Below are 21314 nucleotides of genomic sequence, written 5' to 3' on the forward strand. Positions count from 1 at the left end.
CTGCTGCTCTAAATTATGTGCTACTGTGACAATATATGTAAGATATACATACCGATAAAGCACAGGTTTACTCTGTAATACATGCGGATGCACATGCTGTTCAAAAAGACTGTATATGAGGACAGGCAAGGAAGTGAAACAAATATTGTACAAAGTCAGGTATACACTGTCATAGAGTGTCTGAAAACGGAAACAAAAATTATTTTGAGTCTTATAAAGAAAAAAGTTTGCATTTCTTAAATTTTATTAGCACACTAATAGCAGCAACAAATCATTACGTGATTTTACTAGTTAGATAAAAAGCTATACTTACATAACCATCTAGTAACATCAAGCTATCAAATATAGAAAATGAAGCTGGATATATAAGTGTAAAATCTGTGCTGCTCCTGGGTAGTTCTTTCCCCTTTTTTTAGTTATTTACCCTGAGTGTTTCATGCACATTTACCAAGAGTAAGGCATCCAATACTTACTTGTTGTGAAAACAAACAGAAGAACTGATATAAAAATTGTGGTGTAATAAAGCACACATTCTGAAAAAAGAAAAGTGAAGGAAATAGTTAATCCTCAGTATATGCCTCACAACCCTAAAGAAATTGCTAACTCTTACAAGCTGTAAAAATACACAGGGAGAGCATAAAACATTTCAGTATTTTACTTGGCAAAGTGAAGCAATGTGCTTTGCTCAAGAGCATGTTTTGTTTGTCATTTAGGACAGTGAACCTGAAAAATATAAACTTAATTATACATGCTTGATGAACACATCTCATTATGGGAGTACAAGTAGTATTAAAGGAGGAGAAATCCACCCATTTTCCCCTCAGTTTCTTTTTAAGAATTTCTTTGCAAAATAGTTTTCATATTTCATTAAAGAAAGCCTGTGCCTTAACTATGTGAGCTTTTTGCATGGCAGTAGAGAAAACAAACCTCAAAACCTAACACCATGCATTGCCTTTAAATGAGAGCAAACAATAGAAGATAAAAAGTGGCTTGGTGGTCAGTTAGAATCCCAGATAAATTTCAAGTAAGATAGTGGATTTTGACTTCTTATCAAAATTGATAATCAAGTGAAAAAAACAAACAAAAATACCCCAAAACAAAAAAACCCCAGACATTATCAGCATTTCAAACACCCCAACTCAGGACTGAGCTCCCAGGGCCATCCCTCCACTCCTTCTAGTATTTTGCCTAAGCTCACCCTGCTGCTCCATGCCCACAGATCCCCCAGAGGTATCCAGAGATGACTCAGTCCCTGTGCTTACACTTCCCCTGAAGTGTGTCACCTCCGGGTTTTTTAAGTCAAGGCTTTCTTAAGGTGAGGCGGCCGGCAACGAGCTTGATCTCCACACACACGCTTTCTGCAGGCCCTTCCCTCCCTCAACTATTTCCTTTTTCCTTTTAAGAAAGATGAATTAATTCAGTTCATATTAAATCAATTTTAAAAAAAGGTTATAATTTTACATCTTGCTAAAAAATGCATTTAATTTCAAGCTACTAATACTGCTTTCAGAAAGCAAACGTGTCTGCCTTTCAGCCTAGGCAAACTCACTGTGATATTTAGAACCTATTTCCAAGTGGAAGTACTAAACAGTTCCACAGTTAAACTACTGCATTTGGCCGTTAAATACCAAAAAAGCCCAGAAAACATGTTTGAACAAAGATATTCAACCTGTTCCCAACAAAAACGTTAGATCTGAAACAAACTTCTTGCTGGGAAAAAGTCAGACGTTTTTCTGTGAACTTGAAGACTTACCTTATAAAAAAAGTACTGTACAAGGGTTGCTATTCTAATATAGTAAAAGTGCCCATGAACAAAAAGCAACTTGGAAAGGAATTTAAACCGTGCTATTGCATAGTCACTGTTTCTTACAGCTTGTCTTCCTTCCTTGCCCATGATTCCTGTAGTATTTGGGAAACAAAACAGGAAGCAGGTTAAACGTAAGAATGAAAGTTTAAGAAAAAAACCCAACAACATACATCTGAAGCTACAGCTCTGTTTTCCTGTACTTCAAGATTATAAAGACTTCAGCAACTTTCAATTCCAAATGAAGGCATTATTCCTGACACAACTATGGGAAACTATTCATTTGATGCTGATTCCATTTAAAAAAGAAAAAAAAAAAAAAAAAAGACTATTTCCATAAAGTATTCTTACAAAAAGATGTACGGAAAGACATAGAAGTAACACTCGTACAAAATCAAAATTCCCAAACCAAGCAAACCATGATCAATCCATAATTAATTATCAATTTACTTAGTATGTTTTACTTCAGAGAGGTTTTTCTTGCAGTACTTTCTGGGAATAACATATGACCTACACTTAACGGCAGTATAAAGGAACCGTTGTTCTTACTCTGATGGGCTGACAATGCTCGTCGCGTGTCACAGCTGAACACAAATTCATTTCTAAAAACTATTACTAAGATATGGATAAGCATACACAGAGAACTCAAAATGCTCTTTTACAGAAGAAAAACTCAGGATTCCTAAAACAAGCCACTTAAAAGTGCTGGCTGCCCCCTCCCTTTTTTTTTTTTTTTTTAAAAAAAGTCTAAAGGTCCCCCGTCACCCTCCATGGCAAAGACTTGCTAGTTTTGAACAATGTGCATCTAATCCCTAATATGCTACAAATTACAATAAAAACTTGTTAATTTTACTTTTCATAAGCTTCAGTTAGTTAAGAAACCCACTGTAGAATAAAATATCATTTGCTATTGGCCTGCAACCTTCTCAAGCAGGCTATTCCCGCTGTCAAAATCACAGCCGTGTGATTTACATGATAAACACTGTATACAGCTTTTTAATCACAAAGAGTGACAGACTGAATATCCTCATGTACCAACACCTCAGGTAAGAACCTTCAGCACTTACTATTGCAACAAACACCATCCAAAGTCAGTAAAGGAAATACCAAAACACTAATTGATGGGTACCAATTCAGTTACATGCATGTTTTGTACTCTGAAGCACTCAATTCTGAGATTCTACTTGCAGAGAATCTTTGCTGTTCTTAAGGCAGCCTTAAGCAGGACCTCTGATTATTGGCAGACTACAGAATAAACCTAAGACTTGTGAAAGCCAACAGCCTTAAATTTTAAATTTCACCAAAGCTCTGATACAGCAGATCTCAGAATCACACAGATTAACATCCTGTCACACAGGTGCAAAAACCCTACAAGTTCATCTGCTTATAAATACCATTCATGATCTAATCCTCTACTAAAATTCGCATTGTATTTGCCATTATCTTTTCTGACAAAAGTAAGTTACCTATGCCAACATGTGCTTCTTGTATCATGCTCACATCATTAGCACCATCACCGATTGCTAATGTTATAGGCTTTTCTGGAGACGTTTTTAACAGTCGCACTACCTGGGAAAAAAAAAAAAAAAGAGGTAGAAATTTTTCAAATTAGACAGATAGTCTATCTACAAAACATGCCTCTAATTTCCAAGTACCTTAGTTACCTACCTGTAAATATAATTACTACACTGTATGAATGTGCACACTTGGGTAAAAAACATCTTTGGCATATCACATGTGCAAATGCATTGCTCCTCTAGAAAAGCTGCTTGCTTTGGGGCACAAGCCTTATTTAAATATTATGCCTGACTTGAGCTTATTTTGCAGTTCATATTTAGATGTTCTTTCACAACTCTTAATTTGGTACTTTATCATATAAAACAGTCAAGTAAAAGTTGGAACTGCATATTTACTTAGGGAGTAAACCAGATTTAATGTCATTTACCAGACATTCCCCTTTTCAATATTTTACATAGTTAAAGGTCACAGAGGAAACTTACTCAGCAATATGAGTAGTTTTAAAAGAAGATTAGTTTCCTTTGTTTTACTTCTCCGAACAGATGAACTACCAATGGAAGGTTATAATTCTGCTCCCTGCATTCCATGCTGAATAACAAAGGGATAAGGCAAGAGGGCCCAAACGGTACACTACTGCATGGAAGCAAGGAGTGTGTTGAAAGGATAGAAAGGGTATAACCAAGCCGTGTTCATGCATTTGAAAATTCTTCACAGATGGAAAGAGATGTAACTCCATGTCTTCAACTGCAAGAAAGGTCAGGACTCAGGACAGTACTAAAGTAACATAATACCTGGTGCGCTCATGAGACAACAGTAGAATATTTCTTTGGAATACCCTAAAGAATTAATCTTGGTAAATCCAGCTGAGCAAAGTACACATTTAGACAGCAGTTTCCCCAGACAGCTGAAGCACAGTGCAATAGAGGGCTGCTAGTATAATTAAGTATGCGTTGTTAGTATAGCCAAAGGAATGGGATGGGAACAGCTGTTGGAAAACTTATATGCTGTAAAAGAACCCTGAACCAGCATCAGATGCTACTGGAAAAAAAGCTTAAGTGACAGAACACCTGGAACTAATCATCGCAAAAGACAAATCTGAAAAAACCAACGTATTAGCTCATAAAGGTCAATATATGCTGTTAAGGAAAATAGTTTCTTTTTAAAGCAACGTTGTTATCACCAATGGGTATTCTTAGTTAGGTACTGGGAAGTCAGAGAAGAAGAGATGACAGAAAGAAGAAAAAAATGTATTTACATACAATGCTCTAAAATACTCAAAAGAAGAGCAGCGATATCCCACTCTTCCCAGAAAAAGCAACAGATCTTTAATGTAAAAGTGCCAACAATATTCTAAATAAACAGGAGTTAGTTAGATGAGGTTTTTGGTTAAGGAGAATAAATAATTTGTTAACCTCCCAGAGAGCTCTAACTAAAGCTAGAAGCTTCACTAATTCAGTCGTAAGTGGGCTGCAGAGGTAAAGGTGTGAACGCACATCTAGAAGGCTTTCCAAAAATCAAAAATATTTGTCCATGAAAAGATGGACAAAAGACTTTTCCCCTGAAGTTCCAGAAAACCCAAAGGGGAAATATCAACAGAACAACAACTGCATGAGGCAAGTAGACACAGACAACTGCATTCAAATAATTGAATTGTAGCTGGCAGCGTCAGTGCATTGATTCATAGGTGCAGTACATGAGGAACAGAACAGTGTTCCTCCCTTTACATGAGGAACACAACAGTGATTAAATACGGTCCACAGTTCAGAGAAATCCATCTGATCGTGGGAATACATTACCTAATTGCAGGTATTGATATTCAAGTTTAAAGGTTCCCTATTCCTAAGGGGTAATTATTTCAAGTACATTTACCATTAGATCTTAGTAAGCAGCATTAAAGAGGTAGCAAGGCTGCAGTATGTCACCCCGATCCGTCCTCACGAGATACTGAAGACTGCAGTAATTTAGACAGACAAACATCTATGCCAAAAGGTCAAGGCAAATCCTCTGGCAAATTTTAACAACAGCAATCAGCGGCAGCTCTGGATGACAGACATGAAAGATGTTTAAAAAGGCTTCAGAGCCACAAAATATATAAAAAAAGAAAAGTAGTGAGACCTCTACCCATTTATTAACAAGCATTAACATTAAAGGAAACAATGAGGGAAATATTAGGCTGAGTTCCAGCTTAACCTTTGAATAAACTTCACAAAAAGTGTACCTACAGCAGAAAATCAAATGCAAGGCTAGAATAAACTGCAATACAGTTCCTTCCTCACCCTCCCCTCCCATGTTGCATGGCATTTGTCTCAGTGATTTATGGACTTCAGTGTTTAAAATTAAAAAGCCACTGCCATGAAAATTAGGTTTTACTGTCCTTCATGACAAAACACAGGAAACAATGGAGATAATCTGCTGGACAGGATAAGAATTAAGGAAAGCATTACTGACTGCTATCTGCCAAATTTGGCAGTACAAAACACATTAGAAATCAAGTCAAATAAAATAAGAACAAGGGCACAACATAAGCAAATAACCACACCTTCAAAAGAGGGGATGGCAAAAATTTCAGCTAAAAGGGTGTACATAAGGTGGATGCATGCAATAAATTGCTTTTCTCACAGCAGTCAAAAAAAGTAACATTTTATGGAAACTAATATTACACTAAATTTTAAAATCACTTCACTCAGCTGTATATAAAGACTGCATTAAAAGTCCAGCTAAATGTTGAATGCAGGAAGAGTGACCTCAAAACAGGTCACTCATGCTACAGTATAACAGCCTGCTCTCTTTTGCACTTGGAGTACCTCACATAACGGTTTCCTAGTGCCTTAAGGTAATAAGATGTCTTTTTTGCTTTTCTTTTTGACAAGGTGTAAAAATAAGAGTGGGAGACAGTGTCCTTTCAGTGGCTTAGTATTACTGGAAATAGATGCAAAAAACCTTTATGGCTTACAGATAAGCTAAAAGTATAGCAAATTAAAAAATACTCTAATCATTATACCATTGGATTTTAGTCAAAAAAAGGAAAAGAAGCATAAAATGAAGAGAGAAAATTTCAAAAGGCAAGAATAAATAATATAGGTCTTCAGAGCTTAGCTTTCTAGATTAAAAAAGAAAAATCACAAAATCTGAATTTGAATTTTAGCTGTATTTGAGTACAATCAAATATATGTGAAGGAAAAACGGTTTTAGAAGAGAGCATTGAGGCAAAACTCCCCTGGAGACTAGGTCTCAGTTTCCCTTCCCCTTCTACTTCCTCCTCAACTTTCAGTATTTTTTTTTTTTTTTTTTTAGAGAAGAACATTTTTTCCCCTACAGCTTCATGAATTTTCAATTTAGCTTTCTTTTTTTTGGTTTGGAGAAGTGATGGAACAGGCAATGCAAACGCATGCAGGTGATCAGGATAGCTACTGCCTCACAGCACACTCACAAGAGGCTGATTAGAGATTAGCCTTTTTCTCCTCCATCCAGTTGCAAGTTTTCGTAAATGCATGTAGAAACTTCTGAGGAAACTACTCCAGATCAACTGAACATGGATTTTAAAAGTCACAGAAAGGTCAGGCAAACAAACAAAGCAGTTCCAGAAATCCTTGTCCCCTCAAAGCACGATAAAAATACCTACAGGATAACGTCCTGATTATATTCTCACTCACCTTTGCTTTCTGAAGGGGTGCCATGCGACAGCACAACACTGCAGAACAGTTTTTGCAAACTTCCATGAACAGTTTTTCATGTTCCCTGAGTGCAAGAGAGAGGCTGGTCCCATCCACAACCAGTCCATGCTGGATAACATGGTCTTCCTTTATTCTATTCAGGGACAAAAAAGTTGGCTTTGTATTGGCACGAGAGAAAAATTTAAATTTTGCTATGAACTATGCAGTTGCCCAAACAATAAACAAAGAAGTCAGCCTGTTAGACAGACTGCTTCTTCAAGCCTGTTAATATATTAGTAAACAGATTTCTAAAAAGGTAACTTCATGTGTTTGGCACATACATCAAGGAGATTGTCATACAATTTGAAAATAAAAGAAAATTAAGCTAAGGTGATCACTGAGATAACGACACCTTGGGTATTTTACCTCTTGGCTAGCTGCCTCAGTTGCTCTGCGCACGTACTGTCTGACTTGTGCTGCACAAGCTCAAGGATGTTCATGGTTCTGTGAAAGTGTCCACAGGATAAACTGACACTAACAGCCGTTTCGTGCTTATCTCCAGTGAGTACCCACACTTTGATACCAGCCAACCTGAGTGCTTCTATAGTTTCTTGGACTTTCTCCTGCAGTCTAGAAACAAGAAAAATCTTAAATAACCAATCAAACACTGTACAAAAAAAAGAGCTCACGCTGTAACCCCGTGTTAATCCTGCAGCCCCACTGTCATGATGATTTAAGACTGCATTTCCAACGTTACATACATTTTCGGAGAATCACAGTTTGGCAGATAACATGCTGTTACCAGCAACAGAACGAAGGCCTTGATGAAACAAAAACCAAACTTCAATCCTGCTAAGTGATCAGAACTTTGTAATAAACAAATCTTAAATTAAGTTAGGCACCATTGCTGTATTTGAGAAGCTTTAAAACAGTCCACAATAATTACCATCTACTGTGGTAAATGAAAAGCTTTTAAGTGCTCCATCTGTACACTCCAGTGCACAATATACCCTCTGACTTAAAGAATATACACATACAAGCAGAATGCCTTGCAAAGTAGCTATAGTATAGAAGTTTTCCCATGGAATTAGCCGTTACCCTAAATATTTACTGCAATTATTCTGTTTTACGTCCATTAAATCTCTCCTGATGAAGCACACCGCATGTCATCGTTACTGAGCCAAAAATCAGTTGGTACAATATGTGTTTTGAATGCTCCTCAAGCCAAAGAGTGGTAAACATACTAAGCAAGAATAGCACAGAACTTTTGGTGGTGGTGGGAGAGTTTTTCATGGCACACATCATATTTCAGTTACAAATCCTAAACTCGCTGTATTTTTGAGTGTAGTTAACAGAAACTCCATTGCATACTTGTCTTCTACTCCTGTAGCCCCAAGTAATTCCAGATCCCTTTCTATGAAGTTGAATACATCTGCTAATCTTTCTTCCCGTTGTTGTAAGGCAGTCCTGGCCTCATGAAGGCGTTTGCCAATTTCTTGATACTCCTCGGGCGTGAATCTTCTGTAGGCTACGCACAAAGTTCTTAGTCCTTTCTGTGAGAAAATAAAAGACTACATTCAGAGTAGACGAGATTCTGACCTAACAAGGTGTCACCTGCAATTTGTTCACTTCAAGTCACAGAATTTGTACTGGAAGAATTTTCTTCCAATCACCTGGGCAAACACAGACTTACCAAAGCAAATTCATCCACGTGTATCCTTGTTTTGTCTATTTCTCCACTCTTACTACGAGGAAGAATGGAAGATTCTGCTCCCTTTGTGAATAAAAGCTTTTCCCCTAAAAAGTACAACAGAACAGAAATTAAGAATACATACTCAAGTGCAGTTCTCAATTGCAGCTTGTGCAACTTCTGCTCACTTACCCGAGGGACTCTCTACAATGACACTCATTCGTCTGCGATTTGGATCAAACTCCAGAACATGGAGCAATTTGTACCTGTATTTTGTGTTTTCATAGACGAAGGAAGGGGAAGGAAACATTTTTAGAAATAAATTTCCAAAGACTATTACTTCTAAATATACACTTACCCCACAGAGCTTTCCCCAAAGTGTCAGTTTTATATAGTAACTCTAAAAGTAATGCTACCACTGTCAAGCAACAACCACTGTTATTGGTGTTTGTGCAATTGATTGCTTTTCATCACTTTATATACATTTAATTCCATTCTATAAGAATAAAAGGCTCTTCTACCAGTAACAATAGTTTCCTGAACGCTAGCTTTACATCTGCAGATTACAATCAGCTCCTACCTATTCCTTTATCCTTCTATTGTTACTTCAGGTGTAACTTTGAAAACTACATTTTGATTTCTAACACTTGTAAACAATCTACACAGTAAAAAAAGAGCGTATGTTCCCTGACAACCAGCCTATTTTTTGTTATGTTACTACTAGTTTAGAAAATTAATTTTAGACATTGAAGTTTAAAGTACTGCCAACTAACTGACAAAGATCACGTGGATAAAATGTGTTGTGACGTACTGCAGATATACAGTTATCAAGAATTTTTCTACCCATTTTGGGAAAGTTTAATATAAATAATTAGATTATGCATACATGAGTGATTCTGAGAAATTCTTGAACTTAAAGCACAAACTTTAAGAACTTGAATAAGCAATCCAGTTTTCCACCACTACTACAGTCTCTACCTTTGAGGAACAGGTAAAGATACAAACTGTTATAATACACAGCTACACAGAGTAACTCACAAAATGCTTGCATCTCAATTTCAATTGGTTAGGAATAAGATGCAAGCTATCTTGAAGATGTCGAGGGAAAAGAATTAAAAAGAGCACGCTGTGGAAAGGCAAGGTTTTCTTATGAACAGAGAGAATTAAGAGGAGAACATTATATTAATCTTCACTACAGTTCTGTCTTTCAAAAGAAACAAAAATTAATACCTTTCTGGTTTTCCAAGACTTTTTACTTCCATGCTGTCGCCACTAGTTCCAGTAAATACTACTCCCACCCTAAAATGAAAAGAAAATATACATTTAATCATCAATTTAAATATAATGTCAATTGATTATTGGGGGTGGGGGAGAAGAAAATAAAAGAAAAGAGAGAGAGACTCTTATACCTCATTACTATTCTCTATTTCCAGAGAAAATGAAGAATGTCTGCTTTCTACAGTATTTTAATAGTAATGTACTTTGTCCCCCATAATTTTTCAAGGATTTCCATAAACATTTTAAATCATCACTTTATAATATGCCTAGGTTTTTGTGTATTTTTCATAGCAAACTGACAGTGCCAGGCTCTGGGCTCTACAGTCTCTCTGAGCAATTTCTAAGGTTGTTTTTACCACGAATCGCCTGCCCTAGTAGGCAATTTCTACTTTAGAGAGTTTTGGCAGTACAACTCACCGGCTTGCAGCTTCAACTAAAGCTTTCTCATCTGGTGAAGAAGCATAATACTCCAATGGAGATGCTATTCCATTGGCATGCCAGGGACCCTCAGCACCATCTGTTTGATCTGCATTGATCTGCACTGTATGACAAAGACAAACTGCTTTCAAGAACAGTTCTTCCTCTTTCATCTAGAAGAAAGAAAAAAACCCTTTATTTGTAACATTTAGTTATAAACCCAGTTTTTAACATATTTAAGTATGCTTTTACTTAAAAATCTGCCAACTATTCCATGTTAAATAATCACATCTCAACATGTTTAATAAATATTATTTGTTCAGTAACACTTAATAGCTTCAAATTATTCAGAAAATCTGCTTTTTTAAAACATGCTAATGCTAGAAGACTGTTTCCCTGAAATAAAACACTTTCTACCTAGGATGCTTAATGAGGGGGAAAAAAAAAAGTCTTACCAAACTATGCCTGTTTCCATCTGGAGAATCTTCAGAAAACCCCTCTGGAGTTAGTTTACCATTGACTTCTTGGTACTTTATGCCATTAATGGAGCACTCCCGAAACTGCATCTCATTTTCAGTTAATGTACCGGTTTTGTCTGTGAACACATACTCTACCTTTTGTAAAACAGAACAAAAAACAGGCTTGGAGTTGTGTATACTCATTAGAAGGGGAAAAAAAAAAAACAAAACAAACCCAAAAACACTCTCCACACCTTTTTTTTGATCGTGTAAAAATTTAAATTATAAATATCGAATGCCAGAAATTAATTTTCCAATTAATCAGAAATCAAAGTGCAACCGATAAAAAGTCTCCAGCATTGAATTTTAATATTAAAAAAGAAGTAGAAAACAGAAGGTTAAAAAAAAAAAGAGAGAACATAATTTTTACTCTACCTGTCCCAATTCTTCATTGAGGTCTGAAGTATTTACTTGTGCTCTCTGGTTTGTTTCTTCGTGATAGAGATCAAGATCCCAGCCAATAAAAAAAGATCCAAGAAATTTCTGCATCTCAACAGTCACATAAAGTGAAATAGGTATGATAAAATTGTAAAGTACCAGAAAAGCAAGAAAATCTGAAATAAATCTCAGAATCTACAAGAGAAAAAGAGAAAAAGTAAAGGTTACTGCAGCAATCACGTGAAACATGGTTACTTAGTTATGTTTCCATATGTACGAAAAATGAAAAATTGACAGAGCTAGAGGAGACCAAGTCCCATGTACACGAGAGAGAACACACACAGCGACAACGCAAGCACTTCCAGGTTGCCCCAGTAACGTGCCTTCAGACTGATGCAAAAAGACTGCCTTAAGCTATGATGGGATGTTTCAATTTGCAAGTTTATTTATTTTTGTCCTTTCTACTGAATCTGTCAGGAGGGCTGCCAATTAATATTAAATGTCATGGCAATTCTGTTTTCAAACAGGGCTCTTGAAAGAGTTGGGTCTAAAAAAACAAATGTGTTCCCCATTCCACCAAACAGCACCATTCACAGGCTTTTCTAAAGAACGATAAGTGGTGAAGGCAAACAACTGATATTCCATGCCATCAGAGGAATCTGCAAGTATTCTGTATTAGTTTAGGAGAGCAGAGCAACAAGAGGGTTCCTGCCTACGGCATTCCCCAGTGATGTGGGTGATCCAGACTACATGACAAGAAAGAGACGGTGTGGATTTCAATGGCACAAACTTCTTTTATGCCTCTTCAAATCACTGTGTTCAACACATACGTTTTGGGTAAACCGCTATGTAACAGGATAGAAATTTCTCAAGTATGACAATTTTAACAAACTCTAAAATGCAACATTACAGTCTCTTTGAACTCTCTTTTTCATTTGCATAACAAACTCAGTATCTAAACTGTACTTTGGGAAGACTCTTACCAACACCTGAATATTGAGCAAGGGAGAGTTGAGATGAGAAAAACCGGGACATCTCTTTCAACTCCACCAGATATTGGTGCAGGAAAACTTTTTGAAGAAAGGGAGCATAGAACTAGTCAATAGTTTGCAAAGCTAAATGTTCTTTCTAACCAGGGAGTGTTGCTTTAATTACTTAATAAAAGTACCAACAATTAATGTGCCTGACAAAAAATCAGGAAGTTCTGTGCCTTAAGAGATCTTCCAAACTAAACCAGAAAAGATAGGTAAGGACTGAAAGCAGTAATTCATGTAAGAGAAGATATACTGAGAAGAATTACTAAGGTTAGTGAGTTTCTTCAAGCACTGTCTATTAAATAACAATCTGCACAATACAGGACAGATGAACAGAGAAAGCACTCCAAGTAAGGATGTCAGCATATTGAGAAATGCAAAGCAGATTGCGGAAGTAAACAAGGGAGAGAGAAAAACAAAGACACGATAAAGGCAGAGTGATCTTGCATAAATACAGATGGCTCTGTATGCTCCTGAAGGCAAAGGTAAAGGAATGGTAAGACTGAGTAAATACTTATCCCTATTCTATTCGGAACTGAAAAGGCTCCACAGGCTAGTCTAACTTACATAGCAACTACTTCAACTTAAGAGGAGCCAAGAATTTACTTGACTGACAACCTCAAACAGTTGAAAGCACGTTAAGTGGGTGCAGGTACTAAAAATAAAAGTCACTAAACAATCTGAAGACTTTTAAATTCATTTAGTACTTTTCAGCAGTGACACTTTAAGATAAGACTATTTAGAATGCATAAAAAATTCCTCAATAACTGTAGTGATAATCTGAATTAGTAATTTTTATCAAAACACAGCATTGAGATAAAGATATTTTTTCCAGTAAAGCCACAAAAACACTTTGCATGACAAGCTTCTGAGAAAGTTGCATGTTCTACCCCAATGCCAGTGAACTCTTAACTCTCCTTGAATCAAAGACATTCTCAAATTACTTCTCTTTCCTTCCTGAACCACTATGTACTAACGCCAAGTTTCACTCTACTTATGAAGCAAAACAGAACTTTCCTGACTTGGGATCTGGATGTTTTTGCACACGTGGCACCTAGTGAGTGCATTTGATTCTCAGCTCTCTTGGACACGGGGATGGTGGTGGTGTGGAGTGTTAAACATCTGACACATCATCACATGTGAAAACTGGATTTCCAATTCTTCTGCACTTTGAAAATCCCCTATACTGCTTAGAATCAGCTCTAACCAGCTCCTGAACTGCTTTGGAAGAAGATAGAGTCACACAGAAATCAAAAATTAAACAGAACACAGAAAAGTACGTAATGATTAAAAAGGACATTTCTCCGAACCGCAGACTCAAGGAATACTTCCAAGTATCCCTCCAGTCTCCACAGAAAAGTGAGAAGGCAAGCAGAGGCTTGAGCAAAATTGCAGCCTTACAAAATTGTCTGACCAATCTCAACGTCACAGTACGTCCAAAATGCCCGAACTGTGAAATCACTGCAACAGAACATGCACAAGAACAGCTGCCCTCCTCCTCTTTTCATTTGAGAAACTTCAAAAGACACCAAAAGAGCAGTAACTATAAGACTATACAACATCAGAAATATGTCCTAACAAAACTCAAAATTTTCAGAAAGTTTGGTCTTTTCATAAAGGAAAAGTCCAACCAGTAACAGAGGTATGTTATTTCTACACAAGGGTGAGGCTACATAGGACTAACTCTGTTAGAAATACTGAGACAATAGCATACAAACTTGCAAGTGGATCACATGGTAGTTACACCTAAATCCAAGAATAGGGACATAATAAATATCACATTCAGTATAGTGACTGAGGGTTCCAAAGATATGCAACTGAGTAGAACTACATTACCTTACTGCTGTTTCTTTCATGCTCTGTTTTTTCATTATACCAAGGCTCATCCCATTTTTCTTCAGCTTGCCACGCATACTTTAAAATAGTACTCAGAATGGCTTCAAAGAGGAGGATTATTAGATAAATAATCAAAAAGGAATTCATTGACCTACAAAGAGGCAAAAAAAAAGTTTATTTAAGTTAATCTGTTGACACACTGTGGATGAATTGATCAAAAACTTATTGGACAATTTTTTATTTTTTATTTTAAAATGTTTCCTGTGTTTGACATGGATATAAAGTTTCCATGTGACAAACAAGCAACAGCGGCGAAAGGAAATCCTTCATCTAAGATATACTTTACGTTTATCAGTATGAAGACTAGATTAAGGTGAAAGAATACCCCAACAGCTGACTTGTGTCACACCTGTTGTCCAGGGCTGACATCCTTCCCTGCTTCCCTGAGTATCTAGCAAGGCTGTGAAGGCAGTACAAAGCACCACTGTGTAAATCCAAGGCTTCACCTTTTTTGGCAGTTAGAAGAGCACTACCATTTGCATCTGATTATTTAAGCCAGGCCACGCCATGACCAGGATATAGTCAAACGTGCCTTTATATTCTGTAATGCTAGACAGACCATTTTTCCATCCCTTGGCTTTTCCTGTGCACTCTACAGTTCTGTTTGTATCTGGCTATAGAAGAATCTGCTGTTTGCAGAAGAATGCTGGAAGGCCATCTCAGATTTTTAGTAACTGGAACAAAGGCAATGTATCAGAACTACCTTTCCTTTTAAAATAATTCATGAGGTTCATCACATAAATCTCTATTATGGTAACACCTATCCTGTAACTACAAGCAAAGATTTTTAAAACTGAGCCTGTGACTTGTGCTAGTAGCAAGATTCACTGGATAGGCTATATCCTTTACTCTCTGTGAAACACAGGTATTTTCCATTATATCAAATACTAGGATTTAGGACAAAGATTTGCAAGCAATTAAGACTTCATTTCAATCCATCCTCTTTAAAGGCATGATGCAGTTTTACAGTAAAGGATGCATAGAACAGCAGAGGCTGGAATTGTTGTGAAAACTATCTCCAAGCATCTAGGTCGAGTAGCATTTCACCTATCATTAAATCATCCTCACATCTCAGAAAAAACAAACCTTCTGAACTATCTTTTTCTACTTTATTCCTGTTTATGCTTGTGTATTTCAACTTTGTACACTACTGATAAATTAATAAAGGATGAAATAGCAAGAAACACATTTTATCTTTATAGCTTCCTACTGAAGGCAAAGCAATTACACTCTCTTCCCTCACCTACAACCAAACGAGGAGATCATCGGGTTTTAAAGTTACCAAGGAAAAACTAAGTTAAAACTCTACAAATAAGAAAGATATTAGAAAATAAACATACTTTTCTACTGCTGACCGTTTCTGAGATTTACTCTTGTAATTTAATGCCATCTTTGTCTCCATACCTGTATACACTGCAACACCTGTGAAGGAAAGCAACAGGGAAAAAGTTATATTTTATTCTCTACATATATAGAGTTTGCAGAATTTTTTGTTTTAAGAGGCATAGGATAAAATCAAGATGTGATATTACTTTTGTGTTTACTTCAGTACAATGGTGAGACTATTTAGTAAGTATTTGCAATATTCTGCTACAGTAAAACAGTACTACTGTAGTAATTTTAACACCTACTAAACCACTGTTCATTATTATGACTGTACTGCTTTTCAATATGCATTTTATGGAAATCATAATGGTAAATCTCAGGAGAAAGCCTTGAACAATGGGTAACAGTAACAACAGTCATTTATCCATTGAAGTTAAGTTATTCCTTTATCAAACCATTTCAAATATTTTCATAGAGCAGAGCTGGAACTTTATATCCTTAGAGATTCTTCAGTATATCATCATTACTTTCATCTATAATCACATCCCCTCAGGTAACAGCCAGCAAGATTATTACAATTTCTTCAGTGCCAGTAGAATTAAAGCACAGTTCATTAACATGTTTTAAGGAGAGAATACTCTTTAAATATTTAGGTGTCTACAAACCAAATATTTCTTTAGTGTTTTTTAATCTTGCTCCACGAAGTAAGAGACTTTCAGGCCCGAGAGGTCTAAAAAGAAATAGACATATCAGGATTTAAAAATCAGCTGCTCGGTACTCTGTAGGATTAATGAAATCCAGTTACCTATGCAAAGGTGTCCTATATCCCCTATGAATTCCCACTGCAACAACTCCAACCCCACCCTCATATAGGTCCATCCTCAATCCTCTTACACCTTTCACCACACCTCACACGCACATCTCCACAGAGCTCTCAGTTTCCTTTCATGTCTCCCTTTGGCCACTGCCACACTCTCTCGCCACTGTTCGATACCCCATAATCGGTGATTGAGCTCATATACCAAACAGCTGTTTCAGAGAGACCTGCAAGTTACTTAAGACAGTAGGCAAAAAACCTGTTGAGCTCACACTGCAACAGGAGTGCTATTTTTGGTTTGATTATTTTACCTATATCTCACTTCTACCCTCTGTCAAACTGGAACGACCTAGCAATTTCAAAAGCTATTCATACCAGAGAAACAAACAACTAGATGGGCACACCACTACCACAACAGTGCAAGTTCTGCTTCCTAAGACAAGAGTAAGATTTCATAAATGTTCTTTCCTCACATCTGTCACACCACATTAATACATTCATTTCTATTGGCTAAGTTAACTGCAAACAGTGCTGCGAAAATAAAGGTCCAGTTAGAATCAAGGTTCATATAAGGTTAGAGCCATATGTTCTACTCCAGCGGTTGTATCGTCTTTAGAAACCGCTCACACGGTTGGTTTCAAACAATAAAAAAAAGGTACATTCACTATTTTTGCCAGTGTTTCAAATGAAAGCAGAAACTGAACAACGGCAGTGGCCAGGTTGACCTACTGGGTATAAACAAAAGAATTAAAGATTATATACGAAGTGCTACAGCATACAAGGCCATGGGTTTGTCTTACTTTTGCATTAGCTGTACCACAGGCCGTCCATGATCACTATTATATAAACAAAGCTCTTAGACTTGAAGTTCCTTTGAAAGCATAACCCTGAGTTACTCAAAAAAGAACCCCACCCAAACAAGCCCAAGCCCAGAACCCACCTCCCAGTTAAACATCTAACTTAAATGTTACTGTAAATGTGACTGTTACCATCACAAATACTGTGTGCATCAGTTATTCACCCCGATTACAATAAGCTCTTTAAATTACACACACATGTTAATATTTTAGGCTAGACTCAAACTTTAACAGAAAAACAGAACTAATAGGGACTAAATGCTCAATAATTTAACCTTTTTTTTTTTTTTATATAAGAACTCTAATGTATATTTCTGGATTCAAGTGTTTTTTCCAGTTTGTAAAACCAGTCTGACAAACCCAAAATACAAACCTGAATCAGTGCAACACAAGACCAGACAAGTTTATCTTTGACAGTCAGAAGATATAGCTCCACCAGTAGACCTAACTCGCAATTATTTTTTCACACTCCCTTTAAACTGGCTCTGTTACATGTTGTCAACTAAATTATTTTGATAGATTATGCCAAAGCTGAACCTGTCAAGCTTGGCAGTAATGAATTCTGAAAAACTTTAAGTGAAGTAGCTCATAAAGCGACCTTAGAAAACAGCCAAGTGGGTTTTTGGAGGGGTTTAGGTGGTTTTTTTGGGGGGGATGGCCAAGGCATTGGATTGGGGCCAAGTGATCTGCCTTCTACATTCCCATAGTTCTTGCAAAACCACTGAAAAATCATTGCTTCGCTCTGAACTCCACGTCACTCTGATCTAATATTGACAGATGTTTGCCAGTCTCACAGGAGGTGCTCAGATTGCAAAACTTTCAATTCTTCAGAATGAATGCACACATTACATGGAAAATAATACTGCTTTAATATTTGATTTGGGTAGGAACTTCACTAAAAATATAAATGTGCAAAGGATAACGTTTTGGACATTAGAAGAGTTAAAGAATCAAAATGGATTTATCTGTTTCTGTGACACATTTATACATCATAACTTAGCACTTCATATTTTAAGAAGATGTGACCAATGTTTCTGAAAGCTCGATTGTCAACAACTCTCAAGAGAAAACAATTAAGTAACTTGCACGATAAACATTGCTGAAAATCTAGCCATTTCTTGAAAGTGATTTCCCTGCCTTTCTTTCAAACAACGACCTTTCAGTCCTGTTCTCCCTTTTTTCTCTCCTGTCCTGTTGCGGTGGGGGGAAGTGAATGAGCAGCTGTGTGAATGCTTGACCGTGAGCTGGGGCCAACCCACCACAATTAGCAATCTTTTGAGGAAGTCCACATGTAGGTTTGTAAGTGGCTTAACATCTTTATTTTTATATTTTCACAGGTGTTTAGGGGTATGCTACTTGCAAGCAGGACTGCTCAGGGAAAGGTTGTGAGCACATGATTATGTGCACATAGCTTGATGTGCACACAATTATGTGTTGACTATTACAGATGTAAGCACTTATCTTTACAGTTCAGGTAGTACAGTAGTTTGAAATACATACTAAAAGCTACAAATTTGTAGAAGAGGCTTTGTTAAAACAGACTGATAATTTCTATGAATTTCAGCTGCAAAAACACCTGCCCAGTGTCTGATAAACAGGTAACGGGATCTGTTGTGGTCTATGTAATACGCGACGGGAAAATGTTTAAGATGAACAAATGTTTTAAATAACAAATAGCAACAAAGTTACAGCTGATTACCAGTGCCTAAACATTATCCCCTTCAGAACAGCTAAGCTTTCCAGAACTGTCCCATTAAATCTGAAAAACTGGACAGTAATGAACAAACTTTCACTAATTTTTTTTCATCCCCATCTGAAGCGTGCAACTACAATTGATACTTTCAGTAAAAATACCCCTCCCTTTCGTATATTCAACAGTAACTCTTTTTTGTGATTGTCATGTTTTTAACCAGCTCCATCAGTTCTAAACATTAATCTTTTACTTACCGTACAATTTCTTCAGTTTGTTGACTTATAGTTATTCTTCCAACAAATCTATGAAAGATGGCCATATGTTAGAAATATCAACATAAAGATTCAAAAATATAAAAAGCCTCCTCTATATTTAAAAAAAGTCATTAATGGTTCACAAATACAAAATAATCAACTTTTATAAAAAAAAAATCAAATTAAAACAATATGGCAACACTGGCAATAATTTTACAAGAGAGATTTAACAACAGAAACACTCATCCTTCAAAACAGCGGTCACCTGAGAAAGTCTACTAGGTTTCATTAATAAAACCATAAAATATTATATTTCTTAGTTAAAACAGATTGTGAGTTGTTTCATTAAGAAATAATTCCTTAACAAATATAAGTTAGCATATTATCCATCAGAAATAGTAATTTTTCATTTAATAAAGCCAATCTACTCGGTTTTTAAAATCCGATTCTTGCATATATAGCATGACCCCAACTACAAATAGGGACATAAACTTCTGTAGTAATTGTACCTTAACTTGATGTTCTGAACTAAAGATAAAATATTTGAACAGCTGTTCCAACTAAGTTTCTCAGTTTTTAAGACCTTAATATTTCTCAAAGATCCCATAGCTTACTTAAGAATAACTGCTGTGATATACTTGGATTTTGAAAAATACTACTTGATAGCTACAATTTGCCATTATACTATTCAGGAGAAACTTGGATGGGAATATAACTTTTGTTACATATGATGCCATTTTACAGAGTCTAGCACATTGCTTGCTGACCTTAAAAGCTGAAATCAGATGCAACTGTTTTTAATCTAATTTTTTGCTGCTGAAGAATGGAGTTCAAATCTTCTCATAAGCAAAATAAATGTGACCAACACATATCCTTAGAATTAACATAAGCTTACAATAATTTGCTACAGTTTGAGTTAATTCCATTAAAAAAATACTACATAGTACTGAAATCTCCTGGCAGAGGCTTATACAACTCTTTCTTCACTCTGCTCAGACTCATGGGCCATTTAATTTTTTAAATTTGGAAACAACTGCACTGGTTAGAACAGAAATGTACATAAGTGTCATGATTAAAATACAAGAGGCAAATATTATCCTATAACTTCTGATTCACTACTGAAATACTCAAATATAACTTGTCCCACGCAACCTTCAGTAAGTACATATATTTACACACTTCTGCTCATTATTAAAACCTAAAATTTAAGCAGATGTCTCAAGCTATTTTAATCCAAGCAAGAGCCACAATATTCCTAATATTAAACACTTCATTTTGTTTTAATTTCAAAATATTTGCTAATAAAGTGATACCTGTACAGATCTGCTTCTGGCTGCTGACATTCTATAACAGCTACAAGTTTGTCCAGGTTGGCAACAGACTGTAACACTGCTGTTTCTGGGACTGCAACATGTGTCTGTAAAACAGAGTCCATTAAGCTAATGATACAGGACTACCGGGCGGAGGGGCTATTTCAACGGGCTGAAATGAAAATGGCATTGCAAATTAACTGCATTCTATTTCACTGCGGGAACCCAGACCTTAAGATTGGTTTCTCCATCCAAACTTGCGGTAGTAACATGGCATGAACCGTCGACTCGATCAGATGACAGAAGCACCAAAAAAAAAATGAAGTGAACACAATCGACAAGTGTACAAACAGTTCTAAAACTGAAGAATTCATTTCAGCATTGCTGCCGAATCATGATGAAACAAGCCACAATGATTAGCAAAGAAAGAAGAGCTTTAGCTATGCAATAGAAATACAATTTTCAATTTGTCCTGAGGCACATACCCGAATGTTTTTAGATCTAGTTTTTACAAGGCCACCACTTCGAACAACATAAACCGGAGCACCGTTTACTTCATTGTCTGCTTTATGTCGTAGCCAGTCTTCATAACCCTTTGGAAAACACATACAAATTTACTTTTTAAGCAAGAAACCTATAAAGCGTATCAAGTATTTACTATGCAAATGTGCTTCAAATTACTTGCTGCATAGCCTGAATACTTCTCTTGCCTTTCTACTACAGCTGTTACTCAAGGAGCTGGGAAACCTCCTAATTTTCACTCACTTTACACAAATGAGTAAAGGCAAATAAAGTAACAAAAGTGGTGAAGAAACTTCATAGTCCCATGCTCTGTTGAAACAAACAGCCAGTGATACTTTCTACAGATGAC

The 21314-nt window shown here is 36.4% G+C and overlaps 1 protein-coding gene across 1 annotated transcript in view; it reads right to left on the minus strand.

Moving 5' to 3' along the window:
• ATP11B (ATPase, class VI, type 11B) overlaps positions 1-21314 on the minus strand; it is a 52278-nt gene that overhangs the window by 22317 nt on the left and 8647 nt on the right. The window contains exons 4-23 of the mRNA XM_009895299.1: positions 20893-21036; positions 20675-20767; positions 20447-20550; positions 19134-19181; positions 16178-16242; positions 15527-15608; positions 14127-14277; positions 11254-11451; positions 10816-10974; positions 10361-10533; positions 9896-9964; positions 8858-8931; positions 8669-8772; positions 8347-8528; positions 7402-7605; positions 6976-7129; positions 3271-3373; positions 1754-1899; positions 474-533; positions 53-180 (exon numbers count right to left, since the gene is read on the minus strand). Coding sequence (XP_009893601.1) covers positions 53-180; positions 474-533; positions 1754-1899; positions 3271-3373; positions 6976-7129; positions 7402-7605; positions 8347-8528; positions 8669-8772; positions 8858-8931; positions 9896-9964; positions 10361-10533; positions 10816-10974; positions 11254-11451; positions 14127-14277; positions 15527-15608; positions 16178-16242; positions 19134-19181; positions 20447-20550; positions 20675-20767; positions 20893-21036 — 2441 coding nt within the window. The remainder of the gene's footprint in view (positions 1-52; positions 181-473; positions 534-1753; positions 1900-3270; positions 3374-6975; positions 7130-7401; positions 7606-8346; positions 8529-8668; positions 8773-8857; positions 8932-9895; positions 9965-10360; positions 10534-10815; positions 10975-11253; positions 11452-14126; positions 14278-15526; positions 15609-16177; positions 16243-19133; positions 19182-20446; positions 20551-20674; positions 20768-20892; positions 21037-21314) is intronic.

The sequence above is a fragment of the Charadrius vociferus genome, unplaced genomic scaffold, assembly GCF_000708025.1.
Source record: "Charadrius vociferus isolate BGI_N301 unplaced genomic scaffold, ASM70802v2 scaffold311, whole genome shotgun sequence".
Lineage (NCBI taxonomy): Eukaryota > Metazoa > Chordata > Aves > Charadriiformes > Charadriidae > Charadrius > Charadrius vociferus.